General features: G+C 37.5%; 1 protein-coding gene across 1 annotated transcript; it reads left to right on the top strand.

Annotated features, from left to right (window-relative positions):
- Positions 1-393: 393 nt before the first annotated feature.
- On the top strand, positions 394-6,697 carry LOC149842108 (phosphoenolpyruvate carboxykinase (ATP) 1-like). The gene is made up of 13 exons (XM_090001284.1): positions 394-501; positions 1,537-1,846; positions 1,992-2,164; positions 2,257-2,410; positions 2,509-2,593; positions 3,045-3,145; positions 3,708-4,006; positions 4,143-4,316; positions 4,613-4,678; positions 4,808-4,986; positions 5,257-5,426; positions 5,608-5,776; positions 6,354-6,697. Exons 2-13 carry the CDS (start codon positions 1,572-1,574, stop codon positions 6,495-6,497), a joined length of 1,989 nt encoding a protein of 662 aa, XP_089857410.1. The 5' UTR covers positions 394-501; positions 1,537-1,571; the 3' UTR covers positions 6,498-6,697.
- The last annotated feature ends 12,428 nt before the right edge of the window (positions 6,698-19,125 follow it).

Below are 19,125 nucleotides of genomic sequence, written 5' to 3'. Positions count from 1 at the left end.
GAGGTTATATCTTGTTGGCTTGGTGTGCAATTTGTCATTTGTTAAACTGGTAAAATCGAGATAAACACTGAGATCAATGAGTCGCTGTTGAAAATGTCAAAAAGTGGAAACCAGATTTTTTACCAATAGCGCCGGTGTTTAATAATTTAATTCCTTCCCTATTTTTGCGTCCTCAAATACGGAGCGGACTGCGGACTCCAGTTGGGGATTTAAACAGAGTTGAATGGTACGATGCGCAAACGGCCATTCTATTTCTCTCCGATGGTGATCGCACGGACTCCATTTTCGGATTCAAGCGGATTGGATTCCCCAATTTGGGGTTTAACCACTGTGGTTAAACTTGACCGCGGTTAAGAGACCTTTAAAAGGGAGTGCAGAGGGCGCCATTACTTATCATCCCTTTGAAGCTCAGTCTCTCTCTATAATCGAAACTTTGTTGGTGGAGAGACCCCTTCTTCGTTCTCTCTTCCGTTGGTTCTTCTAGTTTTTAGGGTTTTCTAGGTAAAAAGGCTTACCTCGGTTTTCTACATATCTTTCCCCCCTGCGACTTTTTTTCCCTACTCCCTATATATCTCTTAGGAATTGTTATTTGCACGTTTGGGAGAATGATTTTGGTCGTTTGGTGTGTGAGATTTAGGAGCGTTTGCATGTCACGAAAATGGAACGGACCCTACGGGAGTAGTTTTCACGGAAAACCCACGTCGAGCGTTTAAAATGGCATGCCTATCGAGGTTTTTTCGGCTAAACGGTGGATTTCACTTTTGTTCTATCACTGGGCAAATGCACGCCCGTCGATGCGTTTCCACGAAAACAGCCCACTTTCCGTGACATACAAACGCGCCCTAAGTGGAGATGTCGACCTTGTTTTACTGAGTTCTGGATTTTTTTAGTCGTCTTTTTTAACTTTTGCAGGGTTTGATTGGTGGGTTTTTTCCGTTCGCTTTCGCGGTGTTTTCTTTTATGCAGGGGGTTATGTTCAGGGTTAAGGCTGCCGTGAAATTTTCCACGGAAATATTTGCATTAATTTCGGCGTCCTTTGGTTTCCAAAGATTTTTTTCGAATACGAAAATTCTGGCGTTTTGGAGACATGCAGTTTGTTGATTTTTTATTTGTTAACAGTACGTAGTAATCTTTTTAACGTGTGTACGTGGTGATGAAAAAGGTTTATTACTGGTAGCGAAATATATTGAGGTGATTATAATGAAAATGGCCATGTCTCAGCTTGAGTAGACAAAGGCGATATGAAAATTGCTAATCTATCTCTGTAGAAGACGGCGCCTTCGGTGCATCAATCGAAAGAAAATTGACGAGAGCTAAGTAGGAAAACTTTGGCTCTCTGCACATCCCATAATCTAAGGGATTCTGAATCCAAGCCCCAACTTTTCAGGGATAGAATAGTTTTTTTAATGATAAAAAAGCGATGCGTTGGTTCTTGTTGATAAGGACTCGTTCTTTTTCCCCATTTTGGCTTTTTGCAAATCAATTCTCTCTCTCCACCCCTCCCCTCTGAAAATGTTCTCTGGTATCTGTGAGCAGGGAAGAAAAAGGAGGGGGAAGAAGAAAGGAGGAAGATGACGGAGAACGGAGACTTCAGCTTCGCGAATGGAGGGGTGTCGTCGCCGGTGGTTGCTTGGAACGGGCTACCGAAGATCCAGACGCACAAGAGGGACAACGAGGTCTGCCATGACGACAGCGCACCGCCGGTGAGGGCGCAGACGATCGACGAGCTGCACTCCCTGCAGAAGAAGAGGTCGGCACCAACCACGCCCATCAAGGGAATCCAGGGCGCCTTCGCGGCCGTCATCTCCGACGAAGAACGCCAGAAGCAACAGCTCCAGTCCATCAGGTATCCCCCCCCCCCTCTCTCTCTCTTTCTGTCTGTGTGTGTATGGCAAGAACTAAAACCTCTTAATTTGAAAAAGCCAAAAAGAAAAACAAAAAGTGCTTATGAAAATTTTGACAAATACGGGTTAATGTGTGGGGTTTCACAGCGCGTCGCTAGCCTCAATGACGAGGGAAACAGGGCCAAAAGTGGTAAAAGGAGACCCCACCAAGACGCCGGTGACACCCAGGGCCGAACACCATCACTTCACCACCCCAACCATCTACGTCAGCGACAGCTCCCTCAAGTTCACCCATATCCTCTACAATCTCTCATCTGCCGGTAAGAAAGAAGCTTACCATCAATGGATCAAATTCAAACCCACTTTTTCCTAAGACATACTTCTTTTCATGCTTTTTATCAACGGTGAGCAGAATTGTACGAGCAGGCCATCAAGAACGAGCGGGGATCGTTCATCACGTCGACGGGTGCATTGGCGACGCTCTCCGGTGCGAAGACGGGGCGTTCTCCGAGGGACAAGCGCGTCGTCAAGGACGAGTCCACCGCAGCCGAGCTGTGGTGGGGAAAGTGAGTAGCTTCTCTTTTCCATTGCTTTCGATTCGTTTGCTTGTGATTCCTCGTTTTCTCTCAACTTGGGGAGACGTTTGTGTTTTTACTGATTTCAGGGGATCCCCAAATATCGAGATCGACGACCATACGTTTATGGTTAACAGAGAGAGGGCCGTCGACTATCTGAATTCGCTCGATAAGGTAAATTCGCTCTCTACTAGCAATTGGGGCGCCGCTTTTTCGCAAGTTTACAAGCATAACGTGAGAGAGGCAATTGTTTTCCCCAGATAAAAAAAGGGAAATTTCCATTTTGGGGACAACCTTTTGCCCCCAAGTCTAAAATAAGAGAAAATGTTATATTTTATTCTTGTGTTTCCATGACTACAGGAAGACAGTGGATATTTTAATAGTTTCGTGTGTAGAAAACGTGGGTATTTGTTCAAGAGTTGTTTTATCAATGTTCATATGTGCGTCCAAATTGGCGTGATGGTGGTGTCTGCTAGCGTCAGTTGACTAGGCGTAGGCGGGTGGGGCATACTGTTTTGTTGTGAAAAAAAAAGATGGTCCTCCTCACCCCCATCTCTCTCTCTCTCTCTCTCTCTCTGAAATTGCTTCTAATTCGTTGTGTTGTGATTGTTTTGTATTGTTTCAGGTCTTCGTGAACGACCAATTCCTCAACTGGGACCCCGAGCACAGGCTCAAAGTGAGGATCGTTTCAGCAAGAGCTTACCATGCCCTGTTCATGCACAACATGTAAGTAGAATGATAAATATTGCCCCCCTTTATATTTCTCGCCTCAAGCGATCGTCAGGCTGCCAGATAAGTCCTCGCCAACGTTGACAATGCCCTTTGTTGATCTGCTACTCTCTGATTTTACTTCTCCTTTTACTTTTTTGAGACTTTACAATTTCTCAAACCGTCGAAATACTAGACCCTGAATTTCTTTTTGCTAAGACTTGTCTTTTTTCAAATTTCACTTTCATCAACGATGGCACCCTTTCTTTTTTCTTATGAAAAATGAAATGTATGATCAAATTGTTGGTTTTCTGCTGCTATACTATGTTTCTAAAACCACTCTCTGAAAATATGAATTTCTTCTCCTCGAGTAAAAAATCAAGGTGTTTATATGCCTGAAATTTATGGGTCTCTACATATTTTTCTCCCCCTTCTTTGATATGGGGTAAGAAATGAGTTGCAAATTTGGGTATTGTTGGTGAGTATTCCAGGAATGCAAAGCAAGGTATAAAAGGTGAGTTAAGTTATTTGAATGCGATAATAACAAAAGGAAATAGCGATAGTAACACATGGGTGGCAGGTGTATACGACCCACCCCTGAAGAACTGGAAGAATTTGGTACCCCGGATTTCACGATTTACAATGCGGGGCAGTTCCCTTGTAATCGATACACACACTATATGACATCATCGACTAGCGTAGACATTAATCTTGCTAGAAGGGAAATGGTGATCCTTGGTACCCAATATGCCGGAGAGATGAAGAAGGGTTTGTTCAGCGTCATGCACTACCTTATGCCAAAGAAACAAATCCTCTCTCTGCATTCCGGCTGCAATATGGGAAAAGATGGCGATGTCGCCCTCTTCTTTGGATTATCAGGTATGGTGGTGGGAGGAGACTAACTCTTTCTGCAGGCTCTCCCACCATCGTCAGAATCACACGCCTTGGATCTTTTCTATTGATGAGATTTTTTCTCTTTAATTTTCACTTATTTGGTCCTGCTTTTGCTTAACAGGGACAGGCAAGACCACCCTTTCCACTGATCATAACCGGTTCCTGATCGGAGATGATGAACATTGCTGGAGTGAGAATGGGGTGTCCAACATCGAAGGTGGTTGTTATGCTAAATGTATTGATCTGTCTCTGGAAAAGGAGCCTGATATCTGGAATGCCATTAAATTTGGAACTGGTAAGGATGAACTCTTTCAAGGCTCAAAACAAATGATAGGGCATTACCCAATTCAATTTGGACCTTTTAAGTCTTCCTAGCAATTGGTAAAATGTTTTTATTACACACCAGCAAAAGCAAACTTGTCTGGCCTCATACTTGAGTCTTAGATGATCAAATTTGACTGCTGGTGTTGGTTGCATGGTTTCAACTTCAAACTGGCTTTCTTGCAGTTTTGGTTTTGGTCAATATGTGTGGTCAAATTATTCCATCAATTTTAAGCTAGTGACAGAACATCTTTCCTTTTGGTTTTGCAGTGTTGGAAAATGTTGTATTTGATGAGCACACCAGAGAGGTAGATTATTCAGACAAGTCAGTCACTGGTATAGCTCCATTTTATCTTCCTTTTCTTCCTCGTGAGAGATCAGCTTCTTCATTTTTCGATTCTGTTATGAGCCTTATGGCTTTCTGTATTTTTGGTGTGGGGATATTTACCAATTTTCTTTGTGCAGAGAATACAAGAGCTGCATATCCCATTGAGTACATTCCGAATGCCAAGATTCCCTGTGTTGGGCCTCACCCCAAGAATGTGATATTGTTGGCTTGTGATGCATTTGGTGTGCTCCCGCCTGTCAGCAAGCTCACTCTGCCTCAGACTATGTACCATTTCATTAGTGGCTACACTGCCCTGGTATGCCTACCCAATTCTGATGTATTTATAGTAGATGTTATTTATATTTCCATCTACATAGTTTATTTATGCATCCACACAATTACTCACTGAAAGGACCTTTAGATGTTTTGGAATTCTCTTACACAGGACACCATGGTCAATATATCATTCGTATAGTTTTGAATTGACATCAGTTCTCTGCCTCCTATCCGTACCAAAAAAGCAAGAAAAATTGATAAGTTATGCATTTTTTTCCCCGTGGTTCTGATTGGTCTCAAATTGAACTAGGTGGCTGGAACTGAAGAAGGGGTGAAGGAACCACAAGCCACATTTTCTGCCTGCTTTGGAGCTGCCTTCATAATGCTTCACCCCACCAAGTATGCAGCCATGCTAGCTGAGAAGATGCAGAAACATGGTGCAACCGGCTGGCTCGTCAACACTGGGTGGTCTGGTGGCAGGTAAAACAATTTGCAAGCAATCATCAATGAGAAATGCAGCAGGGACTAGGGAATAGAAAGCCTCTCCTGGTTTCCCATACAAAGATGTTTTATGATTTATTTGCTCATCAAGCAAGCTTCCTTTCTGATGAATAAAACTCAATTTCAGTTGTTTTTCTGTTTTTCCTTTTTCCATTTGCAGATATGGCACTGGTAGTCGGATAAAGCTAGCATATACTCGGAAAATTATCAATGCCATACATTCAGGCAGTCTTTTGAATTCCAACTACACCAAGACAGAAGTGTTTGGCCTTGAGATACCTGATGAAATTGGAGGCGTACCTTCACATATTTTGGACCCCATGAATGCTGTAAGTGGGCTTAATTTTTCCCTTTCATCTTGTTCTTTGATTATTTTGTCATCACACCTCACTTGAGCTCTATTCTGGGTCACATTTCAAATCAAACCAAAATATAAGTGGTGGCTCAAAAGCTTAATTGGTAGATACAATTTCATCTAAATGCAAGCCAAGATGCTTATGACATTCTCGGTTTGCCTTTGACATATGGTTCTTTGTTGAGCTCAATCTGAGCTTGAATCTGGTCAGATAATTGCGATTCCTCACTCTGATCGATTCAGACACGACGTAACTGGACAATATACTGAACAATGAGTTGGTTTTTGAGGCTCCAAAGTCTGAGCTTGAATGTGAGGAATTGGAATATGTTTTGCCCTTGCCATCCTAAGGACCTGAATGCTCGTTTCTTTTGATGGCACTGCAAGCTGATTTGCATGGTCAATGTTGCAAGTCCTTGCTCTATGCATATTCTATGCCGGTTTATCAGAACTTAATGCAGAGAGCTGTGCAAATTCAGCACAGGTGCTCCCTAACGAATTTGGAGATACTTAAATTTGGTTAGCTAACCCTGCAAGCTTATTATTGACAGTGGGCAGACAAGGATGCATACAGGGAGACCCTTTTGAAGTTGGGTGGTTTATTCCAGAAGAACTTCGAGGTATTCGTGAACTATAAGATTGGGAAGGATGATGCACTGACTGAAGAAATTCTGGCAGCCGGACCGATCTTTTGATTGATTTAAGTTGTGTGACAACAAAAAATGCATTCCCAAAAAAGGGGGTATAGGAATAAAGTGGAAACTTTTTTAAGTTAAATGTGTTACTGTTAGGGAATAGAGAAAAGGCATATGTGCATCGACTTGCACTTTGATTTCTTTTATTTTTGTTGTGTATACACGCCGTGTTCTGATTTGTGATATGTGCTTTATCTTCATTGCTGCTGCAAAAAGATCATGTTAAACAAAGACTGTTTTGGGGTAGAAACATGTTCTTCTTTTCACTGTTTTTTCAGTCCTAGGGCCTGGCAAAATGCCCTAAAAAAATCGAGTGTTTCATTGAGAAACTCTGTTGGTGTTTAGCTGAGGAAATTAGTTCAAGATTGGTTAACTATGTATACATTACACAACCAAGTTTTCTGATTCTTTCAAATCTGAGGCAATCTTAAGTCTTGACAAATGGTCCCAATCAATATTGTCCCTAAAACATTGGCCAGATTTTGAGGTCTGCCTAAGCTGCCTTGTTTACTGAGACTTCAGTGAATGGATTGAATGTCATGGCTGGTCCTCCTTGTTGGACCTTTGGTGAGACAGCAGTGATGTAATTGTTTCTTGTAAACAGGTTGCGGTTTGCCTAATCCCAGCTTGCTAATTAAAAAAAGGAAAAATAAAAGACTCCAACTGTAACACATTTGAAAGGGTAACTTAGCTAATTTGGCTTATACTCTCCAGTTCAAGACAAAATCAAATCAAGTGGAACAAGAAATGGCAATGGGTGCAACCTTAGTTCGGTATGATATTTGACTTTGAGCTTGAGCTCGATATAAGGTTCTATCTAACGTCGGGGCATATGCTCCCCGGTTCAAGACTTGGAACCAACTATGGGACCTCAACTCAATGGAGCAATATGCTACTTGCGAACAATTGAAATCTTAGATCCATAACACTGTATGGATGGTATGAACTGCCTGAACAATAATTCTAGAACAATGGCCAATTCCTTGGATCTTAAGGATATGAAGCTGTAACCAAGACAAGACAAATTGGGACATAGGCTGTTCAAGCCTGGTTTGTTAACAAAATATTGAGTTTGACCTTGAACATCTCTAGAACCTAACTGAGCTTGGTTTGGTAGTGAGTTCAAACCCTTTTCAGGCTAATTGAGTTCTAGTGAAGCAGGAGCGGTATTAGATGCTTTTATACATCCATCTCAATATAGGCACTCGTAAAGAACATTCGAGCGAGGAAAACATCAAATAACATTAGCACTAAAAGTGAAACAAACTAACAACTGAATTGACTAGTATTTTGATGGAATTAAGCCGCTAGGATTGCATCCTAGACAAAAACCAAACAAAAGATGTAACAACGTAATAAAAATTAAAAAAATTTCATGTTCTCAAGTTCTTGTTGTTCTTGGGCAATAGAAAATGAATTACAATAGCCTGCAAGGGGCACTCTTCATCTGCTAAGGGTGATTTGAGAATACCACTAAGTTGACGTGACATCACGAGTTCAAAACCTACAAGGAGTGTCTCTAGCCACAAGATCCAAATTCCGTGGTAGGCAAGAGGAGCCTCAAAGGTTTTGACCAACCAGAGGTCAGCCAATACATGATCACTAATGAGGAGTTTTTCCCTTAGCCTAACCAAAAAAAAAAATTGGAAAAATTACCGTATTATACAACCAAAATGACACATTTTCTAAAAAGCCTTAAAAATTTTCAAATGTGTTTGCTGTCCAAAATCCCAAATATTGTTATTTTTATGACCTTTTTGGCCCTCACACCTATCGTTTTCGATGCAAATTTCTTTCATATGCGATGTTTTGAGGTTCAAGTTTTTTTTTTTTTTTACAGTTTTTTTATGCAAAGTTATTATATTTTTTATGCAAAGTAACTCAGGTATTTGCGTAGTTTGTTTGCTCAAGTTTGAAAGAAATTTCATAGTTTTTTTATATAAAGTTATTACATTTTTTATGCGAAGTAACTCAAGTATTTGCGAGATTTTGAAGTTTGAGCTTAAAAGAAATTTGCAGTTTTTTTATGCGATGATATTACATTTTTTATGTAAAGTAACTTAGGTATTTGCAAAGTTTGTCGAATTGAGTTTAAAAAAAAATCGTAGATTTTTTATGCGAATTTAGAATTTTTTTATGCGAAATAACTCAGGTATTTGTGATGTTTTGATGTACGAGTTTAAAAGTTTTAAAGTTCATCAAACAGATTTGGATTAAGTATTTTCACAAGAATCTTCAATGCCCTAGGTAGACGTGCACAAGGAGATAAGGCCGACCAGTCGACCTCCCCTCTTTAATGCCCTAATCAAAATTAGAGTTGAGCCTTTTGGGATTTTTCAATTTCATTTACGAAATATTTTATAATTTATGAAGCTTTTATTGAGCCTCCCTTGGCCTATAAAAAGGGGCTCTCATTGTTAGCATAAGACAAGAAATCAAAATGATTGGAATGCTCGTCGCACAATCTCTTTAATTGGACATCACTTGTATGCAAGTTTGTGAAGAGGATGAAGGGGAGGCTTCTTTATGTTGGAGTGAAGGGCGGTAGTCAAATACTAGGAGTGATGCCCTTGTGAGGTGTTGCTGCCACCTTTGAACTTGCATCGACAAGTTTAGAGAAAGTTAAGCTTGTGTTATCACGTGACTCTTCTCATACACAATCAAATTTTCACAGTGTGTTAGAGTGGATACTCCCCCAATTTTTAGAGCAAGTTGGTTTGAATTGTATAGATGGTCGGTGGCAAAAGAAAAAAGAAGAAAGTTAACAAAAAAACACCAACACATTACAGACAAAGGGCTGGTTTAAGCAGTCAGATTCATTACAGTTATTCTCAAAGCAAGTCTTTGCTTGGAACATGTTGGTGCTTTTTGGTTAACTTTTTATTTTCGTCGCAGACCATCTACACAATTCAAAGCAACTCACTCTGAAAATTGGAGGAGTATCTGATGCTAATGCACTTTGAAAACTTGACTTTGTATAAGAAGAGTCATATGACAATGCAAACTTAACTTTTCGTAAACTTGTCGATACAAGTTTAAAGGAGGAAACATCATCTCACGAGGTCATTAGAATGAATAATTGTTTGAGCATGTTCATTTGTTAATGAATGAAATAAATTTGATTCATTGTAAATTTGATTCATTGACAAATTAATGGAATGAATGATTGTATGAACATGTTCATTTGTTAATGAGTGTAATCAATTTGATTCATTATAAATTTGATTCACTGTGATTTTTTTTATTCATTGTAAATATTATTCACAATCATTTTTTTATTCATTGTAAATTTGATTCGTTGTTAATTCAATCCATTTGTAAATTGGATTCACTATCTATTTTTTATTCGCATAAACTATTAAAAGGTAAAAATTGCAAACCTATGAAGTTTGCATAAACTACGTAAATACATGATTTACCTTGAGATTTTTTTTTATATAAAATTTGCATAAAAATGTGCAAACTTGCATAAAAAAATAGCAAACTTTCTTTTAAACTCGAACCTCAAAACTTTGCAAATATTTGAGTTACTTTGCATAAAAAATTTACTAAATTCTCATAAACAATCCGCGAACTTCTTTTAAACTCGAACCTCAAAACATCACAAATACCTGAGTTACTTTGCATAATAAATCTGTGAACTTTCTTTTAAACTCGAATTGACAAACTGCATAAATATCTATGTTACTTCACATAAAAAATATAACAAAGTCACATAAAAAATCTACAAAATGTCTTTCAAACTCGAACCTCCAAACTACGCAAATACCTGAGTTACTTCGCATAAAAAATTTAGAAATGCGTATAAAAAGGCTATAAATTTTTTTCTAAACTCGAACCTCCAAACCTCACAAATAGTTGAGTTACTGTTATCATCGCAAAAATTTTTCCCCTCCCTCTACAAGAAAGAGAAACAATTCTGCGAGTCAAACTCGACCAAAGTTTTGAAAATTAGTTTTGAAAATTTGCCGGAAAATTCCGTGGAATGGGATCCGCCTGTCGGTACGAGGTTTGACCGTTCTTGGCGCCTTTACCAGAGGTAATTGAACCAATAATCAATTGTGCGCTTTAACTTGACTCAAATATCTAAATCATGTTCTATTTTCTTAGAATGCACAGAGAATCAGGCATGTGCTATGGAATTTTTAAAAAATGCAAGTTTGAGAAGTATGATGTTTGCTTGAAAAATACTTGGGAAAATCATGAATTTCATTGGAAATAAGGAATTGCATTGGAAAATAGTTTTTTGAAGGGAAAATGGATTCTCAGGAAAACTTGGACTTTGAGAAAATTGATTTTGGGATTTGAAAATGAAATTGAGAATGTGAAAACCTTGGGAAATCATGATTTGAACTTGAGAAATACTTTGAAATACTATTTGAAAACTCAGAGTTTTTGAGAAAATCTAATCCTGAGAAAGACTTAGAAAGTTTTGAGAAAATTGATTTTTCTGAAATGGAATTGAGAAATGAGTTTGAAAATGATGCAAATTGAATGAATGAATATGAATTTGAAAGATAATTATTTGAGGAATTGGGAAAATCCTTTTGAAATTTTGAGAAATGCAGTGCATTTTTGAAGTTAGCCTAAGAGTGTAGGCTGAATGTGGCTAATATGAAGATCACAAATTTGGGTTTCCTTCGTATTCTGACTATGGCCATAAATATGAATTCCACCGAGTTTGTGAACTCCCTAAGAGCTTGTGCACGTGTCATTCGTGTCAACAATAGTGGATTTGAAAAAATGTGCATGAATGATACATCAGATATTGAAATTTAAAGAAATTAAACTATATGCAATGCAGTCCTATTCTAAGCAGAAAATGTAAATCTTATTTTAAATTATTATATCTGATATTACATTGAATTGAATAAAAGAAAAAAAATAAAATAACTAAATTCTCTTCTTGAATGTACCTGCAAAACTAAAAAACAAGTTAGCATAGAAATGTAAGTTTATATGAATTTATCCAAAAATATTAGAAATTATCAGATATTATTCAGATATAGACCTAATTTATACCTTCCTGATATAAACATAAATAATAAAATTGGATTGTAAATACGAAAATGATATTTAGAAATTTGAAATTGAGGTTAAAATAACCAAAATGCCCCTAATAACAAGACTATGGCCTTGAAATCAGGGTTTTTGAGAAAGATATTTTGTAAAAATGAGATTTTGAAATACAAATGAAAATAAATCAAATACAATATGATATGATTGCAAATATGAAAATCAAAGTTTGGAAATTCAAAATTGAGGTCAAATAACCAAAATGCCCCTGATAGCAAGACTATGGCCTTAAAATTAGGTTTTTCTGAAATAATTTATGTAAAAATATAAACTTTAAAATTCAAATGCATGCAAATGACATGGAAATCAACTATAACATGATATTAAATGATGATTTGCATATTAAAACCCTAAAATTGCAAAAATATCATAAAACACTGAATTTCGCCTGTTTTTCGCCTGAGTTTTGCCTTTGATTTTAAAAATGAACTAACCTAAAAGGCAAATGAGCTTGGAATTGACTCAAATTTGGTATGGACACCTAGACTAACCCTAAAAACAGAATGAAACTTGAAAATCTATTTTTTAACATTTTTTAATATAGAAATTAATTAAAAATCCTAAAAATCAAGATTTTTACCTAAAATTCTAAATTTAACCTAATAAAAACTGAATTTTGGGTACCTACCATAAAAATTCCCCAAATTTTATGGGATGATAGAGTACAGTTAGACAAAGATTTTTGCTATTTACAACTTTTGATTTTGACCTATCGTCGGAGTTTGACAGCTCTGGCAAGTCGGATCAGAATCCGACGACTCTAGGACTTAAGGCAAACTGACAGGTTTTCACAAAAATTCAAGAAAAAACAATAAATAGAAGCCAAAACCTCTGAAAATTTAGGAGAATGACCCTGACACATAGAGGAACAGTTTCACTTTTGACTATTTCTACATTGGACCTACAGATTGGATAGACATGGAGATTTATCGGACCTCTACTTCTGATAAAATCTATCTAACAGGGATTTAACTAATGAACTTATAAAATCTGGAAAACTAAGAATCTGAATCTTAAAAATCCTAAAATTCTGGTAAATGACAAAGGAGTTCACTAAGAACAACTTCACTGTTTAAGGTTTTGACATCCGACCTACGGATTGAAGCGTCACAGCCGATTAGGGTCGGCCTAGACCCTGACAGGCAGAAAACAAAATTTTCACAGGAGGGTGAAAGATTCGATTTTTGACAGAGACCAAATCTTCTTAGAAAAATCTTGAAAATTACTGAAAATAATATATTCTATTAGAGATCTACAGTATTTTTTATAGGAGGATTCAGATCTCCCATGGGAGCGATTTTGGGTTATCAAGTTTGCTAAAATGGAACCTGGAATTTTCAAAAGGGTAAAAAACCTGACCTAGAGTTTGATTTTTAGGATGGATCTCCAGAACTCAAATTAAACCAATTTTTTTTCAAGGAATCACATACACACAGATGCATTCACACTAAAAATACCATGATTTATTGGTAAAAAATTATGCATAAAATGGTGATTGTCCTGTGCACAAGAAACTAAAATTTGAAAAGTAACTATAAAACTTTAATAAAATTATCCTAAGTGTAAGAAATAATAAAAGGAAATGTTATAACTTAAAACCTACATGAAATTAATAGTAAAGGAAAAACGATCAGAGAGGTATATGAATCATATCAATGTCGCTGTGGTGGGGGAAGGATCTGATCCATTTGTCGGACGGATCCTTGCACTTTCACAGCACTAACTACAAGGAACCAAGATCATAGAATATATATATATATATATATATATATATATATATATATATATATATTTCTCAACCATACCAGATTCGATTTTTGAACCAGCTTATGGCTCACATCCTAAGAAAAATCCGTAAAGGATAAGTTTTATCTTGGAATCACTTGTGATGGTTGAAGGTGGGCTATGGTGTCTGGATCGGCTGAAGATGGTCTTCGAGACGTGGCTAGAGGCGACACCAACGTTACTAAAGGTAGGTGATTGTGGCTGCAAGAAGGTGGTTGCTTTGATTGCTGGGCGCCGGTTGGAGGTGGCTGGAAGGTCTTGCTGCTGCCTTGGGAACCCGTGTTGAAGTGTCTGCCACCGTGGGGAAGACCAAGGCACCGGCTGAAGGAAGGAGGTGCTGGAGTTGGAAGGGGCTGCAACAGGCGTCTCTGGAGCATTCCACATTATTTCAATCAGATCCTTCACCTTGGGTCTTGTTTGTGCAGCTTAAAAGTACAGGTTAGAGAAAAAGATTTATTCCACTATTGGTATTACCGGTAAGAATATTCTTGCGTCAGCCACAGCAATGAGCCTTCTTGTGTATATTCTGTTGTATAAATGGTAATCGAAAATTTTCCTGGTCTCTACTACTGATTGGTGTTATTATCATTATAATTATATGCCTAAGTGTATCTGAAATCGTGTCATTTATGAGTTTTTCTCTTTTTCTTTTTGGGATCAGTCCACCGCCTTTACAAAATGGTACCTTCACAATGTTCAAATCGGAAAAGAAAAGAAAACCTTTAAAAATGAAAAAAAAAACTGTTTTAAACCTTTTTCCACTGAATCCATTTTTCATACAGTGTAAGACCATTTAGACTGCTGAATGTGCTCAAAATACGAATCAAAGGCTTGTCCAGCAGTGAACACATGGTGAATTGATAGATTCTATTCAAAGTAGCTATCGCTGGTGTTGTTGTAAAGTGTTATGCATCAGAGACCCTCATTCATGGACATGGTTGTTGAATGGCACTACCCGACAGCAAAATTGGTCCTGTTCCCTGCAACCGTATAGCAGCTTCAGCAGTCTCATTTAATAGCCCACACATTGGATAATCACTCATTCCTATTTATCTCATTGAGGGCTCGTCTCAGCCACCTTGATAACCAGAGGGTTCCATAGTATTCGTTTACAACCAAGGGTGCCTCTGGGTAAAGAAGAGGTGGTGGAAAAAGGAATCTTGAAGGCTTACATCTTTTTTAGAATTTATTAAAATGAAAGTTTACATTTCACATGACACGAAATGTTGGTGGATAATTATTATTAAAGGTTGACTACTATGGTACATACTGGTGGTACACTCTTGATTTTCATAGATTTAATCTCAAAAAACAAAAACCCTTTGAAAATCATACTTAGCACTGATTTATTTATTATTTTCATGTGATAACATTGACTCAAACATGATGATTTGGACCATTTAAAAATCATCCTCGTCTTCATGAATTGTGAGCCATTGATTTTTCACCATCTTAAAATCGAATCCTATGATACATTTGGAGATAATTAAACCTACCAACATGGTAAATAAATTGTGTTAAGTACATCTTGGAAGTTAGATTCAACATTTGATGGCTAGACCTTTCAAACAAGAGTGTGCACTACCATCTAACATCGTGGTTCAGAACCACAATAGATTTTCTCGTAGATATATGCTAAATTCTAGTTCAATAGGAATCATTGCTTACCATATTTTTTCAAAGTCGACGTTGCCTGAAATTCATACATTGAGCCATGACTTGATGCGGCTCAAATCTGTTTCGACCCACTCAATTCAAACACTTGCACTGATTGGAAGGTTGAAGTGGACGGATCAAATTGCATACATGGTTTTAATTACGAAGATGTTCATCAATAGAAGCAGGGTTATGGCTTGCTGGAAGATAAACCAGCTCAAGCAACCAGTCTGGATTGGCTTTCTAAAGCATTATTTTACACAGCCAGGTTATACACATAAAAGAACAAGGGGGGGGGGGGGGGGGGGGGGGGGCGTGGGGAATCAAACCTATGTTGGCTAAAAGCCTAAAAGACGAGTACAAACTGTAAAAACTAAAAACCCATCCACCCCTCTCTATGACAAAAGCCGCACCATCAAAACATGGTCCTTCTCTGACAACCAGACTCCCAAGCCGACAGAGCAGTATGTTAGTTGGAAAGGAGGGAAGAAATCGAGTGCTCGAATTCCTGGGAAGCTATCCACTGTCACCTATCACGTACTCTGGTGGTGGTCTTATTTGGTTCTTCGGAACCTTTTTTTGGAGGAATATCCTGATTGAATCAAGCTTCTCTGACAACGGTTAGGTTGCTGAATTTATAATAATCCCCACACAACCCCATATTGGGAGGAAGATGCCTAGCATACAGCACCAGCCAACCTTACAGATCATCCCCCAATTAACTAATGATGCATCTCTTGTACTCGTTGTAGTAACCCACCTAGTGCTATATCATAGGCACACTGGGAAAGTAGATAATCGTAGCCATATACATATGACAGCAATGGAGTACTTCGTCATCAAAGCCCACATATCTATGAGCTAGCTCTAAATCCATGAATTGTTTCCATTTCACGGTAATTCATGATCCTAAAGCCCTACTTGGATGCAGTTACGTTTACCGTAGAAACAAACAAGTATCTCTTTGCTCCTATACCCAATCCACTCTAAACCACCTTCTCTCCTTTGTGCTCACTGGAATCCATCAATCTAACATATCACCACCTCGTACAGAAGCCCCTACCGTTCCCCACCAGGTTCCCTACATAGTTTAATTATCGGGTGATAACACTTACAACTGAGGTGGTGAGTGTATTGGTCTAATGGTGGGTGAGAAAAGGAGAATAGAGGAAAGGAGGAACAAATATTGGTGGTGAGTGTATTGGTCTAATGGTGGGTGAGAAAAGGAGAATAGAGGAAAGGAGGAACAAATATTGGTGGTGGGCGAGTTTATAGTGACTGAGAGGAGAGAAGAGGAGGAAGAGGGAGGACTGTGACAAGTAGAGGAAGAGAAGGATCTCCTCATGATGGCAGCAAGGGCTCGGTCAATGGATAGAGGACAGGAGAGGGTGAAACAAGAAAAAAATAATATATATATATATATATATATATATATATATATATATATATATATATATATATATATATATATATATATATATTAAAAAGATGAGTTAATTCCATTTATTTTTATTAAAACTTATAAAACTTCTTTTTTTAATGACAAAGGGAAACCCTCACCGAGAACAGGGTCACTTAATGGGTCTGCCCTCCTACGAGGTAAAACTCCGGGTTGAGGACATCACCACAGCCTTATGTGCCCCAACTGTGATAAAGTTGTTAAAATGTATCTCTCTTTATGTAAATATTTACATATATATAAAGAGAGATACATATACATATATACATCATGTATATGTATCTATCTCTCTCTCTATATATATATATGTAAATATATATGTTTCATTTTTCTTGTAAAACCTGTAAGGGTATTTTAGTCATTTCTCTTTTGCGCATATTCATAATTATGAATATGTTGTAATTCTTTTTGTATTTTTACTTTTCCTCTTTTTCTTTTTTTCTTTTCAGTTTTTTTGTCTTTATTTTTGTTGACTCAAAGTCAACTTGGAGGGCTCCTTTTCATCTTATAAATAGGAGAGTTCCCCCTTTGTAAAAAGCACTTCTTGGAGCTTTTGTTCTCCATTCTTCTCAATAAAATTCTTTATATTTTGTACGCCTTTGTGCATTTTGTTACGACAATGAAGCCATACATGATACTTCAAGTACAAGGATTTGATGATGAGCAAGTGGAATCAACTGCATTTCAGCTAAGGCTATGAAGAAATTGAAGAATTCAGTGAAGAATCCTTGAAGACTAGTGTGCAAATGTTTAATTCATTAAAAGTCTTAGATTCTTGTAAGAGCCTTACTTAGATTGCATATTTAGGTTGCATTTCACCTTAAAAGTCTTTAGAAAAACTTTTAAAAAAAAACTCTTTTGAAAATCTTTTTAGAAAACTCTTTTCTTAAATTTTCATGTTTATTAGTCGACCAATAGACTTATCAGTCGACTAATCCTTTCGCATCATATTTTCTAAAAAGTCATTCTTGTCAAATTAGTCGACCGAAGGTTTTATCAGTCGACTGGACAGAATGTATGTTTTCTGGAAAATTAGCAGCAGTCGACTAATGGTTTTATCAGTCGACTATACAGAACATGTGTTTTCTGAAAAATTTAGCAGCAGTCGACTAATGCTTTTTATCAGTCGACCGAACAGAATGTTGGTTTTTCAGAAGTTTTTAGCAGCAGTCGACTAAAAGGTTTTTCAGTCTACTGATGATATTATTAGTCGACTAACTTTTCTTAAGTCGACTAAGTTTCAAAAGTTCAGATTTTCAAACGGCTCGATTAACAGATCAGTCGATTGACGATAACTGTCAGTCTACTAATAACTAACTATTAGTCGACTAACTGATGTTTCAGTCGACTAATTTTGTCGTTTTCCTGAAACTTCAAAAAGGTGTGTCTTTTCATTTTTCAAACGTTTTGATTGTTCAAAATGGACAGTTTTGACACCCTTTCATACTCTCAACGTATGAAATCTTTTAACTATAAATATGAGTGTATTTTACACTCAAAAACAACAATTCAATCGATTTGAATCTTGTTTTTCACTCTTATTCAGTCAAGTATTGATTTTCTCACTCACGTGATATTTTCACTTCAGTTTTTCACTCAAATCACTTTGAGAGATAGTGAATTCGTGAATAGAGTGTTTCAACAACCTCAAAAGCCAATTGCATCTCATTTGCATTCAAAAGGAAGGCTCATAGGTTGTATTGTAAGTTGTTATTTCTTTTGTGTAAAAAGAAGGACTCCTTGGTGTAAAGGAGTTGTTTGCTTTCAGTGGGACTGTTACTGAAAGTGGGACCGATTATGGTCTGTGTGATCTTGTAGTTTACAAGGTTGATAGTGGAAAATCTCAAGCGGGTTTTGCTTGGGGACTGGATGTAGGTCGGGTTTGACCGAACCAGGATAAAATCTTGTGTTCTTTGTGTGTTTGCTTTGAGATTTGCAAAATCCTTCAATATTCCGCAGAAAGTTTTAAAAGCACTATTCACCCCCCTCTAGTACTCGTTGCCTCGATCCTAGTGCACTTTCACATTTGAGTTTCTTTATTGTACCTTTGTGTACATTTGTTCTAAGTGTTCTTGTGCATTTGTGCACATTGGTGATGTTGTGCTTATCGCACACTTTATCTCTTTTTTTGAGACATTCTCACATGGTATCAAAGCTAGGCTTAAAGGAAAAGAAGATTGTGTTTTTTCTCTCTTCGTTGGAGTACCTCGTAAAGCGTGTCATTAAGTTGTGGTGGTTGGAGTGAAGACTCGGCTCTTCATTCTATATTTTAGAAGCTTCCTACATCAAGAAGGGACTTATTTCGCATTGTGGTACGCATTTATTTCTCTTTGTATCCTCTCTAATGGGCGAAAAGGATTATCACTTCTCTCTTGGCTTCAAATTGAATGAAACGAATTATCATGTATGGGCCGGGAATATGGAAGCCCATATAAAAGGAAAGGGTCTTTGGGGATATGTTCAAGGAACTATTCCCGAACCCGAACCAAAAATTACTACCCTTGAGAGAGGGGAGATCAAGGTTCTTGAGGGAGAAGAAAGAGAAAAGGCTTTTGAATATTACAATAAGAAGCATGAAGAATGGGAAATGAAAAAATACAAAATACTCTCATGGTTCTTCTTTTCGGTTGAGACCAAAATTAATGCCAACAT

This window comes from Nuphar pumila, chromosome 3 (assembly GCF_984573655.1).
Source record: "Nuphar pumila chromosome 3, dmNupPumi1.hap1.1, whole genome shotgun sequence".
Lineage (NCBI taxonomy): Eukaryota > Viridiplantae > Streptophyta > Magnoliopsida > Nymphaeales > Nymphaeaceae > Nuphar > Nuphar pumila.
The sequence above is the reverse complement of the archived record's forward strand: the minus strand, read 5'-3'. Positions and strand labels throughout refer to the sequence as shown.